General features: G+C 39.3%; 1 protein-coding gene across 1 annotated transcript in view; it reads right to left on the bottom strand.

Annotated features, from left to right (window-relative positions):
* Positions 1-24,427, bottom strand: part of LOC121949318 (tissue factor pathway inhibitor-like) — a 50,823-nt gene extending 26,396 nt beyond the window's left edge. The window contains exon 1 of the mRNA XM_042494980.1: positions 24,295-24,427. Within this exon, the coding sequence (XP_042350914.1) occupies positions 24,295-24,382 (88 nt within the window). The 5' untranslated portion in view covers positions 24,383-24,427. The remainder of the gene's footprint in view (positions 1-24,294) is intronic.
* Between the last annotated feature and the right edge of the window lie 387 nt (positions 24,428-24,814).

The raw sequence follows: 24,814 nt of genomic DNA, 5'->3' as shown, positions 1-24,814 counted from the left end.
CCACCACAAGAACAACAGCACAACACACAGGTGCTGACTGCATCGCTGCTCAAGCATAGACACCCATGTAAAATTATGAGCACCCATGGGAGAATCATCCTGTGAATAGTAATGTTGCCTAGTGAACATTAATGGATGAAAAGACACAATGTCAAAGCCAGTTTGGAACTTTGAGCTTAATCTGTGTTCGCTCCTCTATTTCAAACTTTTAGTGACACCTAAGGGCACCCTTGCAGGTTTTGACCACTCAGTACTTTCATCTAGTGTTATAGAGTACATCATTGTGTATCACTTTGTGAACCACAGCCAGGAGTGCATGTTAAACCTGTGCACAAAAAACTTTATAAGTGAGGCGCCCTCTGTCCATTAACCATCAGATATTTTGAAATACTGATGTTTTTAATGAAATGTAATACGGAGGAAGCTGAACAGACTTGCAATGATCGATCAGCAGCACCATGGGTCATTCTACAGCTGTTGTGAGTGAACCTATAATGGTAGCTATAATTGTATTCAAAAGTACCAAACTGGAGATTGTGCAAAAAGTTTTTTGTTTTTGTTTTTCATTTTATTTGGTACTGATTTAACTTGGTATGGTGGATTTTGTTGCTGGATGGTGGTGAGTTGGTTGTTTTGGTGAGTAAACATATAACTTATAATTACACACAAGCCTTTATTTCTGATTACCCCCTGCTGCCTAGTTAATGCAAACTTAAAACGTCCATCATGTCATCCTTTTAACTTGATAAATTAAGTACAATGTCCATGTCAATCAGTATTTTGCCTTTTTGCCTGGACGGTGTGGAAGTGCAGATTTTAGCATAATAAATTAACCATGCAAGCTATAATGTTTTCACTGTAGCCTCAATTACGCTACGTTCAAACTGCAGGCAAACCAGCCTTGTTTCTCAAATCAGATTTTGAAGACAGTTCCTGCTGAAGCCAGTATACTGTTATTAAAGTACTAAGATCAGATCTGTATGTCCAGACATCACTGATCTGTCTGCAATGTTGCAGGCTTGATGCAGCTTTCCAATATGGAAGCATGAGAAATACAGGTCTATCACAGCACCATCCAAACTATTTATTTTGGCATTTTACCACAAACTTGCTCTTCGTGTTGTCCTCTTTAGCTCTCTTCTGGAAGCAATATTGATCTGCACAACATGTCTGTCACTGAGTTTGACATTATCTTTGTGTGTTAAGTTCAAAGACACTTTGATACCCGGTTTGAGCTGCCAGAGTTTTCAGATTAAGAGGCATTTTTAGAAATCTGATAGGGATCAAGCCTTTTCAAACAACCTCTAAACATGGTTGAGATCAGATATGGAAAAGTTTTTGGCTGGCCTCACCCCAGCTATTATTTGAGGATCAGCTTTATTTAAATACCGTGATTTTGTAGTGAATTTTTGGATAATGTGGCAGCCTTTGTATCATGTTAGCTTTAAAACACATAGTTCCACTTCCAATTCGAGTTGCATGATGCAGTTTCATAGTAACACAGATAGAAGTGCTAAAAGCTACATGATGATTAAACATTAAAACAAAAGGAATGAAAAGCATGAATAATTAGTGAGTTTCTGTTTTTTGTTTGTCCCCATTTAATGCAGAACAGTTGTACTACAGGCCAGCATTTGTTAGAAAATGACTTTAGGAAGCACTTGTGCAATAACAAGTCTTTTTGCAGACCAGACAGCAGACAGCAGTTTGCAGACAAGACATTAACATTTAAAGTAAACTGGGTTTAAAAAAAACAAAACAAAAAAACAGATTTGCACACTGCTTGCAACAGCTCTAAATGCAAACAACTTTTCCAAGCAATCCACAAATCCATCCAAAGCTCCAGATCTGTCATCAGGAATCCTCCATGTTGTTGAACAGAAGGTAAATAAATATAGTCCTACTCGCACAATGCATCAGCAAAACCCTTGGAAGGTGACCAAAAAAAATCAGCCAGCTCCTTGAAACACAGTCCATGCAGAAAAGGGAAACAGATTTTAGATGCATCAAATTTCCGTTGGCAGCTAGCCTTCTGGGTATTGCCGGCGGGCTCAGCTCAGCCAAGATTTGCACACACACACACGTTTGGATAAAGATCTGAGTTGCTCAACATGTGCGCTGTGCCAAGCACCTCTGTAATTCCCAAGATGGGCAGGTTGAGTCGCTTTGAGGCCCATTCTCAGCTTGTTTAATAAACCAGCGGATTATCGTGTATCTCCATATCTAGGTATTTTAGCAAAGGGGACTTGAGTTCAAACTGTACAGCAACCATGCAGTAGCAAACAACAAAACACAGCCCATTATTGATGACTCAGCAAAAGATAAAACACCAAAGCGCACACACTGTTAACAGGACGACGGGAAGGTGTGATGTACTAATAAAACAGCTGGAGAAAGTGAGACTGATGTAGACAGACACACTGAGAAAGAGCAGAGCAATGCCAAAGTCTTGACAGCTCCCAGTGGTTCTGTCATCTGCAGCCCTAACTATATATGACTTTGCACTCAACGAGAGAAAGTTGTCTCAGTGCTTTCTTAACAGTATCCAACTCAACTGCACAGCATGGAAAAGTGTCAAGAAGGAAACTTAGTGAGAAACAGCAGGAAAAGTACAAGGTATGCTTAAAACTTTGCTGACAAAGTTTAATAAGTGTAAACAACAACCACATTCAGACACTTCAGCATCAACAGAAGCAATAAAGAGAAAATAATGAGAACAGAAGTGGAATGAGAAGAAAACAGTGCAAGTATCTGAAAAGAATACAAAATTCTGATCTGTACTCATTAAAGTAGGTTTCAGTTTTTAGGTTATGCAGATTTATTGGTTTGGCCGATTAATTGGTGCCTGCAGAACGTTTTACAAACTATCATTATCTGCGACTTGGCCCTGATAGTATCCGATGGCTGCGCATTCAGTGACAGTCACTTCAGGATGTGTATTACCAAGCTGATCAGTAGGTACAGTTTCAGAGAAAGCAGGTCCCTTGTGCTGCGTGACTGTGTCTAAGTGTACGTCACTTTATTTTAACATCTATTTATATGCAGTTTTTCGGCTGGAGCACAACAGCAGGTCCAACGCTTATAGCGCTATAATTCATGACTGAGTGAATGCTGCAACTTCCTAATCAAAAAGTCATGTAGCATTTTTTACCTCTTGGCGGTTTTTAGGTTTTATGAACTTAAGAATTTAGCTGACCATCCCACGGCACACCTGTGTGGTAATGACTGTTTAATCAGCATGTTGATATGCCACACCTGTCAAGTTGATAGATTAACTTGCAAAAGGAGAAGTGCTCACTGACATGGATTTTAACAAATTTGCCACCAAAATTTGAGAAAAAATATATATTAAGTGCATGAAAAAGTTTTAGATCTTTAACTTAGACTGGTGAAAAATAGGAGCAAAACAAGTGTTGCATTGGAAATTTTGTCCAGTCTATGTGTGTTGGACCAAGAAAAAAAAAGACAGAAAAAAGTTCAATCTCACAATTTATCACAATTCTTTTAACAAATCTTTAACAAAAGGTTCATCTGAGGTCATCACGGTTATTTTCAAAGGGTGAAATAAGGTAAAAAGATTGCCATTGCCACTCATGACTCATGACACAAGAGACATATGCATGTGGTTATGTCACTGAAACTGGAAAAATAGCTGAAGTGAACATTGCTTCAAAAATAGATGAACCTCATTTATCTCTGTGTAAAATGCAAACATAAACAGTCAAGTTAGTCACCACTGGAACACTCATGTCTTTAATGAGTCACTACGTTAAACGGTTCATGAAGCATCGAGTACAAATTCCGTGAAATAAAAAAGACGTTGGATTGCAACATTCGCTTAACACAGTGTGCGTGTGCTTTGGCGGAGACCCAAAAAAGGGTGCATCAACCGTGCAAGAGCAGATAGGCCTGTAATGTAAGAAATGCTGTCAGAGTATATCAGAGCCGTGCCCTGAGGCCAGTGGACAAAGGGCTGAGGGTGAGTCACAGCCTGTCCCAACGTTTTACAGCTCAGCTCAGAACAAATGATGCTCCTCTCATTATATATATTTGTTTCTGCGCGTTGTGTGTGAGCATGTGTTTTATGTTTCTTTCAGGGCTGTCATTTTCTTTTTGGGGCTTACTGTAATGGCCCAAAGAACACAACATTTTGTTTGTTTTTTACGTAAAGTTTGGAAAAGTGGTGCTTTTATTAAATTCAAGCTCTCGACATTTATGTGTTCAGATGTTCTCTTTTAATGGAGAAAGTACAATGCGAGCCAATTTTAAAAAGTGCTGCATTATGGGTTATTTATAGCCTCAATGTTGCCCACTACTTTTTATTTGTTCATATCGCAACTGTGTGTCTGCTGGAATAAGTCAACACCAAAGTGCGTCCAGTTTTATGCTTGTTAATGTTACAGCAGAGAAAATTAAACATCCCACCAAGTGTCTCTGCTGCACATATTTTCACCTGTTAAGTGTCCAAAAAATCTGGTGTCACCATGTGTCATGTAAGAAGATGGCAAGGCCACAAAGGAAGTCTGAGAAATGTGAACTGTCAGAGAAAATCTTCCCTTGATTTCCTTGACTGTTTCCAAAAGTGTGACAGGAGAGTGTGTCAATTATGTGACTGACAAGACTGAATGACGGAGCCGGGTGTTCAGAATTGTACGAACTTTGACTGAACTCTGAGTCATTTTAAGATAAAGCCTCACCATGTTTCTTTTTCTGAGCCTAACCACAGTAACTTGGCCTAAAGCTAATCTCTGTATCTTTATGTCAATTACATAACTTTACATTAAGGATATATCATTTTTTATGGGACAATAACCTTTAGGATATCATACGAACCATTGTGTGATACATTGATTGGTGATTGGCTTAGTAGATTGTCTTTTTTTCTGGGGGGCAGTTTTTGATTAAACTTTAGGCATTTCTTTTTACTAATTGAATGATCTGCCTTTCAAAGAATGATGATAATGCTCAGCAGTCAGAGCAATGGCAGAGACAGCGGTACAATGTATTATATTTTGACCGAATTGGTGATTGTTGTAATACTTGAAAGACTAACTAAGGCCAGTTTGAAATAAGCTTGCAAATTTATTTGCTGACTTTGTCCACCACTGCCAACAGCGCAAAAACCTGCAACTCTAGTGCTTGAGTCAAAGTATAGACACTAGTCAAATATTACTCAATTACAAGAGAAAGTTGTTAAGTTAAATTATTGCTTGAGTTAAAGTTGTGAAGAAAACATTCATTTTCAATGCATTGTTGTATACTGCTGCAATACATTTACATAATAACTCTTTAACAACCCACTGAATGCAATGACTTGCTTGTAGAACCAGAAGAATGAAAAATCTTGCAGGCGGTGATGAAGTGATGAAGATGAACAGAGCAATCGGTTAAAATGAATGCAAATACGAATCATTTTTCACTTTAGAAAACTTCAAACATGGACTTGAGTTATGGCCATGGGTGATCTGGAAGGGGATCTCCATCTGCTGCTGCACCCGCTACTAACACTGCATGCAAATAAAACCGCCTGCTGATGACTTCTCCTCTACTTGTCTCTACAGATGAGCTGCCCAATCTAAGTACCACATGCACGAGGTAGAGGTATGGGAACACCTGTCTGACAAACAAATCACACGCAGAACTGCTTGGTCACGGTAACAGGACTTTTGCACTTCAGAAAAGAAAAAGAAATCATTAGCTGACCTCAATGCAACAAGAGTAAGTTGCAATTACAAGAAACAAGAGCCTTCATAGAAATGTGGTGGAGTCAAAAGTTCAATATTTGTCTTTAAAATGTGGTAGAGTCAAAGAAATAAGTTAAAAAAAAAACAACTTAAAAACTATAAATAATAGTAATAATAGTAAATATACTTCATTACTGTCCGCCACAGGCTGTCAATAACCAGACAGAAAATGCTAACCTACCTCCCAACCCTTTAGCCTACACTGCTGAGCTACCTGCTGGCTATCTGTCTGAGACTGATGACAGACTGAACAGACCTTGTTTTGAGGCCAACCGTATCACTGCACAGAATAGAGCGTGCTACCTATCTACTGCTAGCTCACCTAGCACCCCTCAGCTGACCAATGCCCAGGTCTTCATTTGCATGACCATATAGTTGACAATGCAACAGCTTGCACAGCTTCATAGATGAGTGGAGTATGTGCTTTTAATTTGGAAATAGAGTAGTTATAACAACAGGCAGGCTGTGCAGCAGCGCTAAAGCAGCAACACTGCCACAACAAGCGTGCAAGCCGAAACGGTTCAGGGAGGTTGCCATCATGCGCTGCTCAAGCAAGCAGTGGCCTGGTTGCAAGGCAGTGTTGCACAATGTTTTACACTACTGCTTTTAAAAAGTTCTCTTCTGATATTATGATGAGAACGTCTGTCATAATGGATGAGCAGAGCTCCACTCACAACATTTCAATCAAGTCTGCAGATTGATATCTAATTAGCATGACTATGAGACTACCAAGAACAAAAAAAGAAGATCAGCAAAATAATAGTGAACATGAGAAAGAGGTTGTACAGGAAAGCTTGAAACAATGGCAATAATCCTGCAAATCACTTCAAATGCAGCTCATTAAGGCCATAGACTTTGGCCTTTGAGCAGCTACAGAGGGATCACCTCATTCCTTCAGCGATCTTGCAGACAGTGAGAGCACTTCCTATGGCGCTTCATGTTGGGAGATCAAAGTGGGCTTCAAGCACCTTCCAAAGCACTTATTCAGCACATCAAAGGAATCCCACTGAAACACGGACAAGTTCGTGCCTCCAGGAGAAATCTGTTTCCATTTCTTCGAACAATAAAAGCTTTGAGAGCTCACATTGTGTGGTCGGGGAAACAGACTGGGGGCTACCCTGGAGGCTGAGTGAGTATTGAACCTACTTGTATTTGGGCAGCAAACAGGCCTGGTCCTGTGTAGCTCAGTGCATAGAGCACAACAAAAACTCCACCAGGATCTGTGATTTGATTGTTGCTGGAGACGCCCAAGTGGAAAGTTTGCACTCATGGTACAGTTACATGAAAGACCGTGCAAAATCTTTTTACTCTGTGCAAGCTATTGCTGTTATTGAATGTGGTGTTGCTAAAAGATTGCAACCACGCTTTCTCCTTTGTTCTTACCAGCTGCACTGCAGGGAAACCTTCTTAATTATCCGAAAGGCTTGTGAGACCCATACATTTTTAATCAGAGCCTGTGTGTTGGTAAAGCAGGTGTTGAGGGAGGAGAGAGGCAATGAGCTACTTAATTGTCGCTCCACAACTCGATAGCTTTTGTAGACCCATTTGTCCCTGCCAAGCAGATTTACCATTCATCTCAGCTTGCCTTTTCTACCTCACAATATCTGAAGGTGTTCTTTTTTTACTCTCTCTTTCAAGCAGGGGACTCTGGACAGATAACAAAGCAAAAAAATCAAACTTTCTGTCTGCCTTTTCGTAGCTTTAACCCTCTCCCACATATCTAGCCTGTGTTTTTATCAACCGACTTTTCTCCAATGTCAGCTCAGTGGTGTAAATCTCCACACTCCCCCTCTGCAATGGCATTATCTTTTCCTGGCAATATCTAAGTTGAGCCCCTACCTGTTTCCCACTTGGTCTCGATAACAAAACAATAGTGGGAACCAGAAATCCCTCTCGCTTCAGTGATTCTGCCAAATCCGCGCTCTGACATTTGCAAAGTCTGCCGAACTGAACAATCCCGCCCAATGCCAATTAGAGTCCGTCTCAGCTGGTTCTGAGCCAATCAATTGGACAAATAGGGTTTTCTGGGTAGCGCTCTGATAGGGGGAGGGTGTGAATATGATTACTGCAGGTTGATGACAGACATCTTCAAACCTGGTCATGCCTTTGCAGGAAATCAAGCGTGCATCTGTCGGAGCAAAACTGGTGTCTGGCCACTTCTCAGTCCAAAAGGAGCATATGGCGGACAATGATGTGGGCATAAGTTTGCCATAAGTTGCACAAGCCTGTAGGGGAGAAAGCACCAAGGCACCATCTGCCAAATTGAAGGAGTCCCAATTACAAAACACCCGGTGAATTATTCATCACATCACTCGCAATAACAGATTCACAAGAATGGAGGTGTTGGAATCTGTGGAAATGTTCAAGACTGTAAAAATCTAAGGGCTTTCAATTCAGAGAACAAAGGCATATTTGAATGAGATTAGATTTTTGTAACTGCCTAAAGTGAAACAGAAGCTCATAACACCTTTAGTTATGGGAATTTAATGCAACCACGTAATTTAAGTCTCACACAATGGGAGAGTAACAATTTGTGAGCAGCTGCCTATTGGTAAGCTAAAGGCTACACAGCTCCCTGCATTCAATACCAGGATCTAATTTGAACTTTAACACCAGAAACAAGTTCTTTCTGGTATATTATAATTTTTTTAAATAACATGTACATTTTGGTGGTAAAAAAATAATTAGCACATTCTGAAATGTAGGCCAGTTGAATATATTATCATAACGCTGGTCCCCAAAAGCTAGACCTATTTAAATGATACAAAAGAGAGTTACAAGGAATAGATGAAAGAGTAGACAGAAGAGTCACAGTGTGATTCAGTCCCTGGACAGGAAGGCTGTTAAGTAAAGGGGGACAGAATTTTGTAACAACTTCCTTAAACACCTAGGCAGTACAAATCTATGACAGTTTCTGAAATGTTTCACTTGTTTTCTCACGAGGTTTACGAAGCCCCAATGAAACCCACTTGTGAGTGGATCCGGATCGCTTTTCATATGCAGACTGCTTCTCAGGTTTCTTTCCCTTTCTCATGTCCAAAATGATTTCATTGTTTCAGATAGTTGAGCTTGTGAGACTTGATTTAAAGGGAAAGTTCAGAATTTTTGAAGTGGGTTATTAGTCAGTTAATTACATGCAGTAAACATTCAGTCAGTTGCCCCCAGGCTGGAGTCCAACACTGAAACACTATATTGCGATTGTTTTCACCACTTTACCTTTCGATCAGACAGCCATTTCGAAGGAGAGGCTGTTACGTGCTTCAGTTTCCATCTGTGCTCTTGTCAAAGCCCAAAAAACAGTAGTTTTAGGTCGCTTAACACTGGAACTGCTGGTCTGCTGCTGCCTTGTAGGCTTGAGCAGTATCTAGACATACTTCATACTTACTATCATACGGTCATACCTTCCTGGAATTTCACCGATGTATATGGTATATACGCCCCAGTCAACTCAACACACAATACAATGAGATGTCAACAAAAGGTAGTATTCTTACTCCTATTTTCCTTGTTAAGCAGAAAAGGACAACCAGACACCTTCTGAATTCACGTTTCCCTCTTTTACCAAACTAAGGCTAGCTTAATTGCCTCGTTAGCTCATTTAATCTTCAAACACACTTCATTCAAACTCGATATAAACAAGATAAAACTCACCAAAACCGTGTTGGTCAGTCCTGTTAGTCATTTAGTTAGTTATTCCACTGTTTCAACAATCAGCAACTCTGGTTTGGTCAAAATAATCACTTAAATCACAGAGTTAAATGTGAAAAATAAGATGTTTTCCCTGCTCTCTCTCTCTGCAGCGACACCAGCTGCTTACGGTCTTGTTCTCTTCAACACTCATAGTCAGCTCAGCTGCCTGTTTGCACCACACTGACCCCCAGTGGCACATGATGCACACAGCATGCAAAGCATCCTCAAAAAAGCCTTTCCAGTATGAAGTTAATAGAAAAATGAGGGTCCGTATTCTATTTAAAATTATACTGCTATTAATAACGTGATACTGCCCATGCCTACCTCCTTGGTCAATTAGTTTGTGTTATTGTGTGACTTTGGTAAATCCAAACTAATCATTTTAAATGCCAAAGTCACACAACAACATAAATTTTCAAGGTAGCAGTGGACCAGCTCATGTGTTAAGCAATGTTAAACAACTGACTAATAAATAACTTCTCTTAATGGAGTCTGGCTCTGAATAGAGTGCCACAAAGGCCTCATTTTTTGATTGGAAATCACTCTCTGACATTAAGGTAAAGATTAAGGTAAAGCTGTGAAAATATCCTAAATATAGGACTCATTTAAACAGGTTGTTTCTGTGTTCTGTGATGTTGTCCCTTTGCTCTCCTGCAGCTCTGTTCAGGTGTGCTGCATCACATAATGAGGTACACTGCTTGACGAGGTGCACCTGGTCTGGGAAGGAGCCGCTTCAGAGCTCCTGTTTCAGCAGCAGAGGAGAAAGAGGCCTCTGCTTCTTGGGACTGCAGATCTTGCCTTCTATCTGCCTGGAATCTGTAGTGTTATTTTCATGTTTTTGTTAATAAATCCCATGGATTTGATAGTTTTAAAAGTGTCTTTTATGATCATTTTGGGTCAGTGGTGGAGTGTGTGTGTGTGTGTGTGTGTGTGGTGGGGGGGTGTTGAAATTTCAGGAAGGTATGAAATACTACATACTGTCCAATCCTACCTGACACTTTGTTTTGTGGTGGTAGGGGCATGGTTCAGTGTTTTACGGCTTGCGACAATTGTGGTCTTAAGTGATGCACTGAGTTCAGCATTTAACGTTGCCTCAGCAGGCCACTGAACACTACGAAGATTAGTTAGCTATCTTGGTGAGCAGGTCTGGGTTGGGGTGCCTCAACACCTTGTTTTTTTCCTAGTGTTTGTACTTTGCACAGCAGCTTGGTTGGGATTTCTTTTTTGTTTGAAATGGATAGTTTTTGTTTGGTCACTCTGAGTTGCTGTGATAAAACTCGTGCATTATCTTGTGGTTGATAGTTTTCTGGGTGTGTCCTTTTTGGGAGATCTTAAATAGTTTGCTGAGCTTTGATGTCGGACTTCAGCCTGCTTCTCCAAACTGAAGGCATGCTAACTGACATCTACTGTTTCCAATACACTATCAATGGATAAGTATTTCTATAAAGCCCACTTCAAAAAATTGAAACTATGCTTTTAATCTCCTTGTCAAGGGAAACAGCTGAGTTTAGATCATCTAAACCACAGTAGAAAACAAGAGAGAAGAAAATCCCAGCTAAAAATGGCAAAGAACATAAACTGGCATCTTGCCAATATCACCATTTGTCTCACACACAGGGCCAAAAAACGAGGGACCAGCCAAGCTTAAAGCATTGCAGGTGGCTCTCCTCCTTGTATCTCATCAGGGATCAGATGCAGGTTGGAGCACACAGGTTTTTCTCATCCAACATGCAAACCCACAAGTTCAAACTGATTTATTTGCTATGTGACAACCAGTCCCATGTCTTTTGCATTTAATGTAAATAAATGTGAATTGCTGTTTATTAAATGTAGTTCCTGCTGTTACAAGAGCCTGTTAGACAGTTCAGCTTAAGTGAAAATAATTGTCTAATTGCAAAATCATTATTGCAGTGCATAATGTAAAAATTACGCTCGATCATTCTGGCTCTCACACTATTTATTGCCCCTGTGAGGGAAACCTTTATTGGCCTCATGCAACTGTAGATGAGCTCTAATTAGAAGCCATGTAGGTAAACATATAACACTGACAAAAGCATGATGAATGAGTATATAAGCCTATAAACACACATCAACCGCCACTTCAAACAAGTACATTCTCAAGTGGCATTAAAGACATATCGCACTACCCCTGAGGCCAACAGCATATTATTTTTTGGTCTAAGTAATGGGCCCATACCATAGCAATATATGAATAATTATAGCTGCTTAGCTCAAAGTCAGGGCCCATTAATGTTTTACGAGCAGGTAACTGTTCATACTACACAGTTCCCTTACTGCCACTCACAGCTTTTGTAGTTTTGACCCACAAGAGATGTAACATACATGGGAAGGTGCAATTCGGTCATTGGTCTTTGAATGACGCACATCTGCATAATCTTGTCTTCTTTAGGATTTTATTTTGTGATCACAATTCATTGGAAACTTTAATTTTGAGACATCCATATTGCGATCAATGCAGTACAGTGTAATACTGTGATATTGAGTTATTCCAGTGCAATATCATGAATTTAAGATGATTCCCTATCTTGACTATTATACCCTGTGATGAGTAGAAGCAGTGTTTTCAGAGCATGCTTTTTGCTCCCAGAAAATCAGAAAAAGACTTGAGCAAGTCGATAATTCCAACAGCATAAAGCACGCCGCAGGATGCCGAACAACCACTAAGAGCTCTTACCACATGAAAATAATAACCTGTTGTATTGCACATCACAGGTTGGTAATTTACTATTTTGTCCAGCTTGAGTAGCCAAGCTAAAACTCGTTTTTCTAAATGCATCTTCGATACTCTGCATACAATGAAGCTGCTATTTGTCAAGCACCTAACAGACCTTCAAGGGACTCTACAGGCTGCAGCCATGAATGTTTGTTTCTATGCCTCCTCTCTTTTGATGTGGATGTGATTAAGCAGCTTAATCAATGGGACAGACAGAAAGCAAGAGCAAGTGGCTCATTCCCCATCTGTGCAAATGTCATCCTCGACTGATTGTACTGTAGATGCACTCTTGATTAGATGAGGGGATCAATAAAGCAGTCTTTTCCTGTAATGCAGGTTATCATTCCAATGGCACAGAAAAGGGGGAAAAGGGGAAAGTGTCCCATACTGGAAATTGGTGATTTTTAACTGAAAGTTTAGTTTGAAAGCATCTTGTCACTGTGTCCCTATCATTATTGTAGATGCCTCAACACAAAAAATTTCACTGAAGTATGTCTGCAATTTCTCTCAAAAGTCACCAGTTGGACAGACAAGAAAATGGCACTCTTAACTGGCGCAAGCAGCCATTTTAACCCTAAAACTGGAAGTCATTTCTTGATTTACTAAACTGTGAAAGAACACAAAGCCAATCTCACAGGGGGAGGGTGACATAGAGTCTATGGAGAGCCATGATTAGACACGAATTCTCCTGGGATGGCACGAATTGACAAGAAGATGCAACAGCACCAGTTGAAAATGTTGCAACTCATGAATTTCCTTCATAAACATATAGAGAAGAAAGTGGAAATGGCCTGGAAATGTATGAGTTCTAGGTTCAGTAAAGGCCAACCTGAAGGAAAACACACAGGCAGAAACAGTGTGTTGGTAGCTTACTTACTTACTTTGAAAAAATGAAAAGAAATGTGGTTATGGTGGTTTATTAAAAAATCAGCTCATGATGCCTGTGCAACTTATATATAGTACGTTATGGTTTTGATGACCATAATAAGCATGGTCATCATGTAGTCAGCATGCATGTAAGCATAGACTGCAAAATAATGGAAGATATTACTGTGATGTCACTTGTTGGTTTGTTGACTCCCATTTTGAAGCCTGTCAGATACTAAAAATAAGGTCTGTGATTAACACAGGCTTAAGAGACCTTTATGTTTTATTCTATGACATAACATATGTCAGTAAATAGGCCGCTCCACTCATGAACGTTTAAGGTTTTAGGTCTAAAAAAATGTGGGTTGCCAAAGTGGCTAAATGAGAGTTCAGAATATCATCACGCAAAACATGTTAGGTCACAGGGTGGTGTAGCTTTTTTTAATAGCCTGATCTTATCTTTTTTACTTCTGGTTATTGCATTTAGGCTTCAAAGATTCTAAAAGTTGTGTTCATTTATGAAGATTATCTTGTTGAACAAAACATGTAGGCCGAGTACTGCCACAAAGCTTACTTTCTGCAATAATCCAGATTCCAATGGGGAAATCCAACAGGCGTTTTTAAAAGTAAACCATGGCGATGCTAACATCCTTGTTGGCCCAAAGAAAAAAAAAACAAAAAAAACATCATCCCTGATGAACTTTATTGTGTAGCAGACAGATGATACAGCATTGTGTCATTCTGTAAAAAACATGGTGTTCAGATACAAATTTCCATTCCATTATTTGGGATATTTTAAGATTCCACTTGCTCAGAAACCTAAATATGCCCATACCCAATTATCATTTTTGCACATCTCAGTTTGCATTTTAATATACAGCATTTCCAATAATAAAATGTTTTATTTTTATGCTCCAATGGTCATGGTCAGAGAGTCACACAATGTTATACATATAACCATTTTTGAATTATAAGGCAGCAGCACTATTTTTACGTATAACTGCTGGAAAACTGTCAGAGAAAGAACTTAATGACATGGTTTTCATTTTTCCTGTTTTCTTTTGTTGAATCTTGTTAATGTTCGTTTGTTTAAAGGTTGTGCAGGTAATAATACCACCCTTATGAGGGCAAGATAGCTGAAAAGATTTGGTGAATAAAGCATAGCATTGTGGGAAAGACTTGTGCAGCCTTGTTTAATTTTGATGGACTTGCATTGAACCTGACACAGCTCTGCACTTGCATGTTCTTTAGGTTATACATTGTAGAGTTGACAGTAAACAAAAGCTGATACCAACACATTACACGCAGCCACGACAGCCGGTATCTCTATCCTTCACTGTAAAGTGGATATTATCTCAATCTTACCTGCACTTATTCTGAGCAGCTTTGGAGTGTAGAAGTGAAGTAGTCTCAACTTCAATGACAATCAACACCAAGCACTTAAGGAGAGCGCACACACACTGTCCACAAATGCCTTGTCTGAACTGGCATAGAGTGAAGAGAAAGTCATCACTCTTTCATCATGTATTTCATTCAAGTGCTTCCTCAACAAGTTCAGACTTAGTTTCCTGCTTTCTTTAAAACCTTTTGTCCACATCACTGGGATAAGCTGCCATGGTTGAGTGCAAAGTTTACAATTAGTCTCCAAACCTTCTCACAATGAGGGGTAGTTTTCTTTCTGCTCTGTTATATTACAACATATTGGCCTGATATTTGTGGCAGTACTACTAAAATTTGCTAATTTTGCTGACCTTGAAATTTTCTTTGCAATATCTTACACTCCTTGCTCAATACATTTAAAAAAAAATGACACAATAATTAGAGGTGTGGACAAGAGTCACATGACTTGGATTTGAATTAGGCTCAAGTCACAAATTTAGTAACTTTAGACTAGACTTCACAGAACTTTAAAGGACTTGCAACTCCAATTGGACTTTAACAACAAATTGTGATTTCACTTGAACTTGAGCCTTTTGACTTAAAAATGCTTGAAAATTACAATATTAACATATAATATACAACAAGACAGAAAAATATCTTTTTTCTGTTGTGGTACTGGTTAATAGAACTATATGCTTTGACAATACAATGTCAGCACTACTTTTTAAAGATTACGTTCAGCTGCACTTGTTTTAACAAACTTCTGTTACTCCGATGTAAAAATGGCATTATCTAACTTGATATTTAAAGTTTAGGACTTGGGACTTGAGTGCAAAGACTTCAGAGTTACTTGTGACTTATATAACAACATCTTGGCCCCACCTCTTACAGTATCACAAGAAACTGAGCACCATTAAATATCTTAAGACATATTTCCATTTACATTTTTGGCATCTGTACATTTCTAATTTCCGATTGACTTACACTTGTTATCTCCCACATGTTCAGCATCCTGTAAGATGCATCACTTCCTGAAACTCTCTCCCATAAATAAAGCTTACAATTATCGTCAGAATGTCTCATACAGGAAACACTAGCACAGCGTTATCCATCTGCATACAGCCAGTTGCAAGAACTTTCCAGGCTCAGAAAAGATACCACTATCTTTGTAAACATACCAAAGAAAATGAGTCATAGGAATAGGACACGACTATCCCTAATTAGCGTCCCTGTTGGTGTCATTCACCCCCTGTGCGACATGCGAAATATTCATCCCATTATGTGTCGACATTCGAGAGATTAAAGCGTCATGTACGCTACAGAGAGACACTAATAATGCATCCCCTGCTGCAGACTCCTTTGTCCACACGAGGCCCTGACAGACACAACACACTGTGCACACAGGCAGAAGAAGAGACATTTAAACAAAAGGCTTACTGTTGTCTATTTTTGCCCCTGAAATAATTGAGCAGCATCATCAAAACCATAAAGTACTGTAATAAGTAATAAGTTGCACAGGCATCATGAGCTGTTTTTTTTAACAAACCAACATAACCACATTTCTTTTTGTTTTTTCAAAGTAAGAATCATGGAAAAGCAGAAAATCTTCCTTAACAGAAGTCTGACCTTTAAATTCAACATCCTCATCAGGTCAATGAGAGTGATTTAGAACAAAAATCATCAATCAATCAATCATTTATTTCTCACATGGAGTTAACCAAGGTGCAACTGAATTCTATCTTCTTTGATTATTGGCTGCTGCTTCATGATGGTTCTGATAATCAATGGTTTCTGTCTGAGGAATAATTTTAAGCTTCCACACATCGTGGCATCAACAAGACAGCCGCATCATCACTTCTCCCGAAAACGGGAAGCAACTCCGCTCTGCAGCTGCCTCTGAAGGGCGTATAACAGTGATTCACAGCACGAACACGACAACACCTCACTTTGCCACTATCACACCAGTCCTTATTCACCATAAAGCACACGGCTCCTCTCCTTCTCTTTAGCCAAGTATTGGTCAATCAAAGAATATTATAGTTCTGGATAACTCATTGGAAACTGATGCGGTACAAAGGTCATCTTAGTTATTTTTCAGCCTGTACAATTCTAGCAGGATGCTAGTTAAGCTTGATCCCATTCTTTTCCATCTTTTCATTGATATTTACTGATGTTTACATTTTAAAACCTCAACCTGGCTAGCTAGGTTGCTAAAAAACAAGAGAGGGAGAGTTCACAGACTGATTAGTTAATTTCCACATGCCACTGAGTGACCACACAGTCTAAGCCAACCACAAGCATCATCAAGACCTGCAAAACGAACATGAGACCCTAATTCTTGCACACATTTAGGTAAGCTGAACTGGAAAATTCTGAGACAACGTCATTTGGCACCATCCACGTAAGCTGAATCAGTCCTGTTTTAGAGCTATAATCAGCCCGATCTGTGTTAACACTGGATTATTATCCCAAAGCACCCCATCCTTCCAACCCAAACAGAAACCAAAAGAAACCATAGTCAAAAGGAATAAAAAAGACTAAAGAAACATTTATTGTCAAAGTCTATGTTTTTTCTACAACAGGTGCACGACTAGCATGGGAAGCGTAGTGTGTGGCCAGTGTTTCAGAAGTTATTGTTGAAATCTCATTTAAAAGTCTGATTTTGTTGTGTACATTTTTGGGCTATACAATGCACTACTTTCTCAATGGAACAAAAAAACTGTATCAACAAAAACAGGGGCACTATGGCATGCCATATTGATGCTTTAACTTTGCTCCAGGGGATGACATGACCAGGAAGGCTACGATCAATGATTTAAAAAACAAAACAAAACAAAAAAAAACCCTAATAATCAATTACACCTTTTGTTTCTTTTATTAATAAAGACAAATGCTAGCCTTTTAAATTATAGGAAAGAAGGGGCATAAGTCCAGCCAGAGTCAAAGGAAGTCTTTAAATGTCATTATAGAAGTATTTCACAGATATAAAGAGGGTCCTCATAAAACTATCCCACAGAAAGAAGCAAATACTTCTGAAATTGGTGCTGCATGACCAGAGAAAACAGAGAAAAGGACACTCTTGCTCAAAAGGTAGAAAACGTAGAACTACCAGAATACACTGCACCATATCAGACCAGTATAAACTTTCGCTGGTGGGTGAAATAGCCGGCTGGTATCAAACGATCTCGTATTGTAGTAAACTATAGTTGCTGTCACATTTACAGAAATGTCTGTCACATTTACAGAAATGTCTGTTAATGTGCACTGCCCATGTAACTTTAAAGTGAGTTGAATAACATAATATGTTCACATCATGTTATATTGACTGGCTAGATGGTACAAAATTATGTTGATTCATAGGTGGCCAAAAATTCTCACTTCAAAATAACCTAACAGGTGTTTTATATTGGGAATATTCAATGAGAGAACTGAAGGAGTTTTAAAGACATTGCATGAGTCTATTCATAAACCTGTCATGTGTAATTTTTCATTTTAAACGGTAAATTACATCCTTGATTACTTAAATGCTCACATTTCAATGGAAAGTTCATGATATTGGCATACTACTAATGGGAGCTATGGAAAGGATGAATGTTTAAGACACTTTCCATGCAGAGAAATAACAAGGATTGGTTTGTTTTGCAGCCATATAATTCCAACACTAACATTACATCTTAACATTACATCATTTGTATGCAGTCGCTCTGGTTTATCACGATCAGCCGAGTGCCCGCGAGCTGTCCTATCTCCTCTTGCCAGTGAGCAAATAAGATGGCAGAGAGATTTCTCGGTTGTCGGTTTGGGAAATGAGTCTGCTCTCAAACTGCCCTTAGTATCGAGGATGCCCTGCTGTAGCTGCGAGAGAAAAAGCGAACTTAACCATTTTGTCAAGTTAGTGGAGAAATGACCAAGGAGACCGTACCTTCTCCCTAAATATAGAGCCGGAAAAGTATCCTTTGCCAATCTCTACAGGCGACAGTGCACAGGACACACATATTAACCTGTGGCCCTTGCTCCTCCGAACACATCTGTCATCTCTCCTGCTTGTCAACCTCCAAAGGACAGGCATTTTCTCACACAGCAACACATGCCTTCACCATAATGCAACGTAGTCAGCCTTTATCAGGAAGGAAGATACTAGATTCACAGGTTTGATGCTCAAAACCAATTTCCCTGGAGCAAAGTCAAGTCAATTCAAAGTCGCCTGTACATTTATGTTCTACGTACGATAGATTACATGTTGAAATGTTGTTTTAGACTACTATTTACATTACACTGTTATGAAAAATTGCTTGGAGTTCACTAACTCACCATATGAATTCTCGGCTTTGGTCCATTACAACCACTCACGCCCAAAGACACAGTCAACTAGTGCTCTAAACATGGATCCCTGCTGTCATATTATTTTATACTCTGCAGCAGATGATTCAGCGAGGACTTTTGAACTCTAAAGTCTGTGACATGTTATGGTTTTTAAGAAAAAAGTTGTTCTTAGTCATTTAGATTACATAACTTGATTGTCATAATGAGTCCATGAGTCCCACTCCACTGTGGGATGTCCTTATTCAGGTGTGCCTTCATGTAGCATATCTGTGCATATATTATACATAAGCTACATGGGAATAGACTCTGTGTTTATTTAGATGGTGGGAAGAAAAGACAGGTACAACAAACCTATGAAAACTAGACAACCGGCGTACTAGCTGAAAGCGTTCCCTTAAGCAGAATTCAGCCCTTTGCCCCTGAGAGGTACAGTGACTTACAGTGATGCTGTGTTGGGGAGCAAGCTGGGAATGTCAATGCTGGGCCACAGGCACAGTGGGATTCAGTCAAGTCTGTGTTTCCTTTTCAAAACAACATCCTATACTGAGATTCTTGGTGATGTACAAGTTGTCCTGTTATGGAAGGTGAAAATAAGCCTCACTAAGATTGGAGAGTCTTTTTGACAGCTGTTGTTAATGGGAACAAAATGTGCTTGGTTGCAGCAAAGATTATATATTTCTTGGTGTTATTATGACTCACACAACTCATTTCCACTACTGGACATTTTTATTTATTCCATGCAGCATAGTGCAGCACAGACAGCAAACTTCTTTAGAAATCTTCAACAAAAGACAGACGTTCTGGGGTTATTTAGTGTATGATGGTAATAAGTGCTATACCAAGTTTTCATTAGATTAAATTCAGAGTTATTTTAAGTCCTTTGGATGAAGTCCAAGTCAAGTCACAAGTAGATCAATGGTGAGTGCTGGTCAAGCCTCAGGTCTTTAGAGGTCAGGTCCAGGTCAAGCCTCAACTCTTTGTAGGCAAAAATCAATGTTATGTCTTGGGTCTTTTGAGAGCAGGTTCCTGTGAATTCTTGAGATTAAAAACAAAATTCCAAAATTTCATGTCTCGAGTCTGTAGAGGAAAAAAATCCAAGTCATGTTTTAGGTATTTAAAAGATAAAAGTCCAACTCATGTTTCAATAATTTAGAGGCAAAAGGGTGAGGCCTGCCTCAAGTCTTTAGAGACCATGTTGAAGTGAGGTCTCAAGTGGTTTTTGAGAAAAGTCAAGTCATGTCTCAAGTCTTCAGAGGTGAAAAGTCCCAAGTTTTATCTGAAGTTTTTAAAGGCTTAAGTCCAAGTCATGTCAAAAGTCTTTAGAGTTGAAAAGTTCAAGTCATGCCTCAGGGCTTTAAAGGTGAAACTCCAAGTCATGTCTCAGGTCTTTGGTGGACAAGTTAAAGCCAAGTCTCAAGTCTTAAAAAGTCCAAGTCATGTATCAGATCGTTAGAGGCAAAAATCCTACTCATGTCTCAAGTCATGAGAGACAAAAGTCTAAGTCAAGTTTCAGGTCTTTAGAGGTGAAAGTACAACTCATGTCTCAAGGCTTTTGAGCCTAAATTCAAAGTTATGTCTCCAGTCTTTAGAGGGCAATATTAAATCAAGTCTCAAGTCTTTAGAAGTTAAAGTCTAACACATGACATAGGTCATGTTCAAATAAAGTCTCAAGTCTTTAAAGGACGAAAGTCCAACTTATGTCTCAAGTCTTTGGAGGGCAAGTTCAAGTCAAGGCTCAAGTCCTTACATACTTACGCAACTTGTTAGTTGAAAAGTAAGATTTATTTTACAGTCTATCAATGCTTTTCAAGGTAATTATATTAGCTTTATTACTGGGAAGAAAAAAACACAACTGCAAATCAAGCTTCACTGGCAGCTCTTTTGAAAATAGTTTAACAGTTTTTAGCTCAACTTCAGTTTGTCTAACCTATTAAAGAGTACACCTACAAATTTTCAGCAATAGTTTAGCTCAGTTTAAATCATAGTTGACAGGTCATTCATATTTTTAAGTTGAAACAAGTTGGTATTTACAGTGTCATTAATTAGTATTAATATTTTCACAGTGTGCTTTGGAGTGCTGCCCAGTCCGTAATCTGAATTTTGAGTCACTACAAGTGTATACTGGTATAGTGGTTACAAAGACTCATCCTTCTTATGTTATTAATGATTAATGACAGTTTGGAAGAGCTCCAAAAGAAACAGCTAAACTCAGTAGTATTTTTAAATATTTATGGGTCACCGTGTCAAATCTCCTTATCTTATTATATTCGAGTCTCAAATTAAGTCGAGTCTCACAGCAGACAAGTCCTAGTCCTCATTTTTGCAACTCATGCTCAAGTCTCAAGTCTACAGCTGTAATTAAATGTAAACACTAGGATGGATTAGTCGAGGACAGCAAAGACTGCAGTAGTTAGTCATAATAATACCCAACTGAGAAATAATTAAATTGGTTGCCACAACAAACAAAACATATAAATGAAAACAGGAAAAACCACTCAACAAATATCACACACTGAAGGCAGAGACTAAGCTTAAATAGAAAATGGGAGTGGGTGCGTGCATGTACAAACAGAACAGACAGAGGTAGTGAATTGCATCTTTCTGAGAAAATTTCCTACTGTTTGATTCATTAATAGTCTGTATTATTATGCTGCTGTCGCCCCTAGAAAGAGCTGCTGCTGCTGCTGCTGCTGCAGTAAAATTCCTTCAACGTGAGAGTCGTGTTGAGGCAAATCAGCAGCATTTTCTCATTAAAAAAAGCTAAAGGCCTGCACACTGGTTAGTGCTGAAAACATTAGGTAACACCTAATTGGCAAGACAAAGAAGAGTCTACACTTTCCAGTTATAGGTGTGTTCACCTAATGGACTCCAAATAGTTTTTAGTGACAGTTTAGGCGAGCACTTTTCTGAAGTCATCTCCTTATTGCAAATGCTAATTAAGATGGCACATGCTGCACAGTTTCCTCTCTGCCTATGGCCTCAGGCTCCCTAATAAAAGGACCACTTCAAACAGCAAGTGAGCATCTAATTAAATTTCTTCACAAATTAATGAGACACAATGTTTACTCCTCCATGAGACGATTAGTGAAGCTACTAAGACCGTGCACAGATGATCCTGATGTTTAGTTTCAAAGAAGCCCAGTGAATCCCTTATTGTTTCACCTCTCAAGAGCACCTAAATGATATGCAAATAGTAAAAGCTAATGTTCCTCTATGAACAAAACACAGATGAAGGCCGCTGTAATGGAAGTCCCTCACACTGCCTCTCTTTATTTACCTATAGCTTCATATCTCTGATGGATGTGAACTATAATTCCCTAATGGTAATGCGTTTTTGTAATAGTGCCTGGGGGCTCCGTTTTTGTTTTGGAATATTAAAACAGCTAACCGTATTTGTCCTCATGTGCTTTAAGGTCAAAAAGCAAAACGTGTGGTGTTCACAAATGTGAAACATCAATACATGTCAGCTGATGACTTGTGGGAATCTGGAGCCTCGGATGAAAAAATGCTAAATATGTTGAACGCTTGTTTAACAAAAGGCAATGGAAATATTCAACCCTGTAAAGACTGACGATTGAAAACAAATTAACGTAAAACATGTGATGCCTTATTATTTATACTGGGAACCTGGTCACAGTGCATAACTGTGTAAATGATGACAATGTAGAGTGACATCCTGTAACTTTTTAAATTGTCTATAAATACATGTCATTTGCTTATTCATTTCACCACACTGTGTGTACTTTAGGCACAGACTTAGCAGCAGAATACCAGGTGCAGTGAACGTGAAATTGAGGTTGATTGATTAAGGTCTAAGTTTGCATTGACTCACTTCTGCAGCAGCTTCTCCTCTCATTCATCAGTCTAGTCTGATCAGCTGCAATCTGACCAATTATTCACCCCACAACCCAAACTCAACAATCTGCTACTGAGGATAGAAAGAACTCAGGAAGAGTTCCCGCTGCATTCATAGACCTGCAAAAACATCATAATCTAGAGAGGAGACATAGAATGATACAATAGAAACACATGCAAAATAACAAAACTAAAAGTTTCCTGCTGCCATTACAGTATAGGACTATGGGAATTATTCTGTGGTACTTTGATTAATAGTATAGTAGGCAACATTCCATGTGTAGTGGTTGGTTTCTGGGAAAAAATACTACAAAAACTGTCATGTTGTCTCCAGTGTGCACTGTACCTGAATACACATACACTTTGTGTAGAGAGAGTGAGAAGAACCAGGGAGTCAAAGGGGGCCCACTGTTCAATTTAGCCCCACGGCTGAGTAGAGGGCTAATCCGGCCCTGGCCAAGATGACCAAAATGTAACCAAGCATAAAGAGTTGCCAGAACTGTAGGTTCTTAATACACAAAACTTGCCTTAGTATACATGTTTTAAACTGTTTTTAACATTGGGGACAATGTGTGTTCATTTATTGAACAATAATTGTATTTATTTGCAGAATGTTTCTACAGACAACTAAATGTAACATTTTCACTCCATAAGAAGATTCTCAGCCGTCATGCTTTGGTGCAAGTTCTGCTCACAGACTGTAAATGTTTCTTCCATATAGGGAAATGATGAATAAAAGCTGCTGTATGTCACTAAAAGATAAGAGAAGGCAGACACTGACATTAAAGGCATACAGTGTCAGCGAAGTTCATCACCAAACCTCTCAGCTGCCTTCAGCCACTATCTCCCACCATTCTCCCAATGACCTTTCTAGGCTTTCCTCTTAACTACATAGCTTTCATTAGTGAGGCCAGGCCAGCTCAGTATTTGCTCTCAGGGATGGAGGAGTTGCAGAGGCAGGAGTATTACAGTTTCTCAGGCACTTTGGACCAGACCTGCCTCCACTCAGACCTTTCTCAGCTTGTTGAGTATTTGACATCCAATCCCAACAGCCTCATTACTGCCTGTAAGGCTGTTGTTGCGACATGACAGGACAGGAGGAGTGCCAGGCGGTTCAGGTGTGGGTCGTGGCTGGTCTGAGAAACTGCCGTCGGAGTGGACTTTGGCCCTGCCTGACGCCACAACTCCCCTCACTATTAAGGACGGAAAGGGGCTTCTCAGAACAGCAAAGCAAGCGCAGTAGCGCGTCAGATGTGGCGTGGATACGGTGCAGGAGTTCAGTCGAATCACTGGATAAAATGTAATTGTTTTGAGTGTGTGAGGCATTATGAACCAAACTGATATAGCTGTCCATTTTACAGTTGGTCAAAACATGTCATTTTAAGGCGCGCGTATTCTGTTTAAAAATACTATTTACGCTTTAATTTTGAAAGCCCAAATCACAGCAAAAAAAAAAAAAAATCTTAATATTATATCGACATTAAAACTTTTCTCAAGATAACATATTAAAAACAAAGTCCAAAAAAGAATAAACTAACGCAGTGACGATATATAGCTTCAAACTTCAGCTCCTCTTTACGCACGACTTTCGTGACGAAAACTTTCCTTTTCGGTGTCCAACAGCTCCGACGAACTTTGAACGCGCAGAAGACTTAAAATAAAAATCTGCACACATATACTAATTCTTTTCAGTCAGCTTACCTTCTCCGTGTCTTCTGCCAGACCCCAAACGGGCAAGACAAGAGAGCGAAAGGACGCACGAAATCCACCACTTGTTGCTTGGAGCCATGCTGCTGTACGGGGGGCTGCTCCGCGCTGAATGTTAAGTTAGAGGAAAACTTCATCAAGTTGTAGGACTGAAGTTGTGAGTGTGTGTGTTGGTGCGTACTTCCGTTTGATAACGCCAGTCTGCAGGCACTATGAAATTGAAATTCTCAGTAATTTCCTGGGGGGATATTTAGGGAAATAAAATATTCTCCTTGACTCATAACGTTTACCGAGGGCTTAACATTAAAACCAATGAAGATATGTTTTATTATTTATAGTATGTTATTATATCACACGTTTTCATGTCTTATCATTTGTGCCACATTAGGAGCATGACGTAAACGCTTTAATAATAAAGGGATTGTGCACTAAAAATGGCATCTCAGCAAGCAAAAAAAGACCCCCTGGATCTCTCTCTCGCTTTCTCTCTCTCTCTCTCTCTCTCTCCGTTTGT

Source organism: Plectropomus leopardus, chromosome 10 (genome assembly GCF_008729295.1).
Source record: "Plectropomus leopardus isolate mb chromosome 10, YSFRI_Pleo_2.0, whole genome shotgun sequence".
In the NCBI taxonomy this organism is placed as follows: Eukaryota; Metazoa; Chordata; class Actinopteri; order Perciformes; family Serranidae; genus Plectropomus; species Plectropomus leopardus.
The sequence above is the reverse complement of the archived record's forward strand: the minus strand, read 5'-3'. Positions and strand labels throughout refer to the sequence as shown.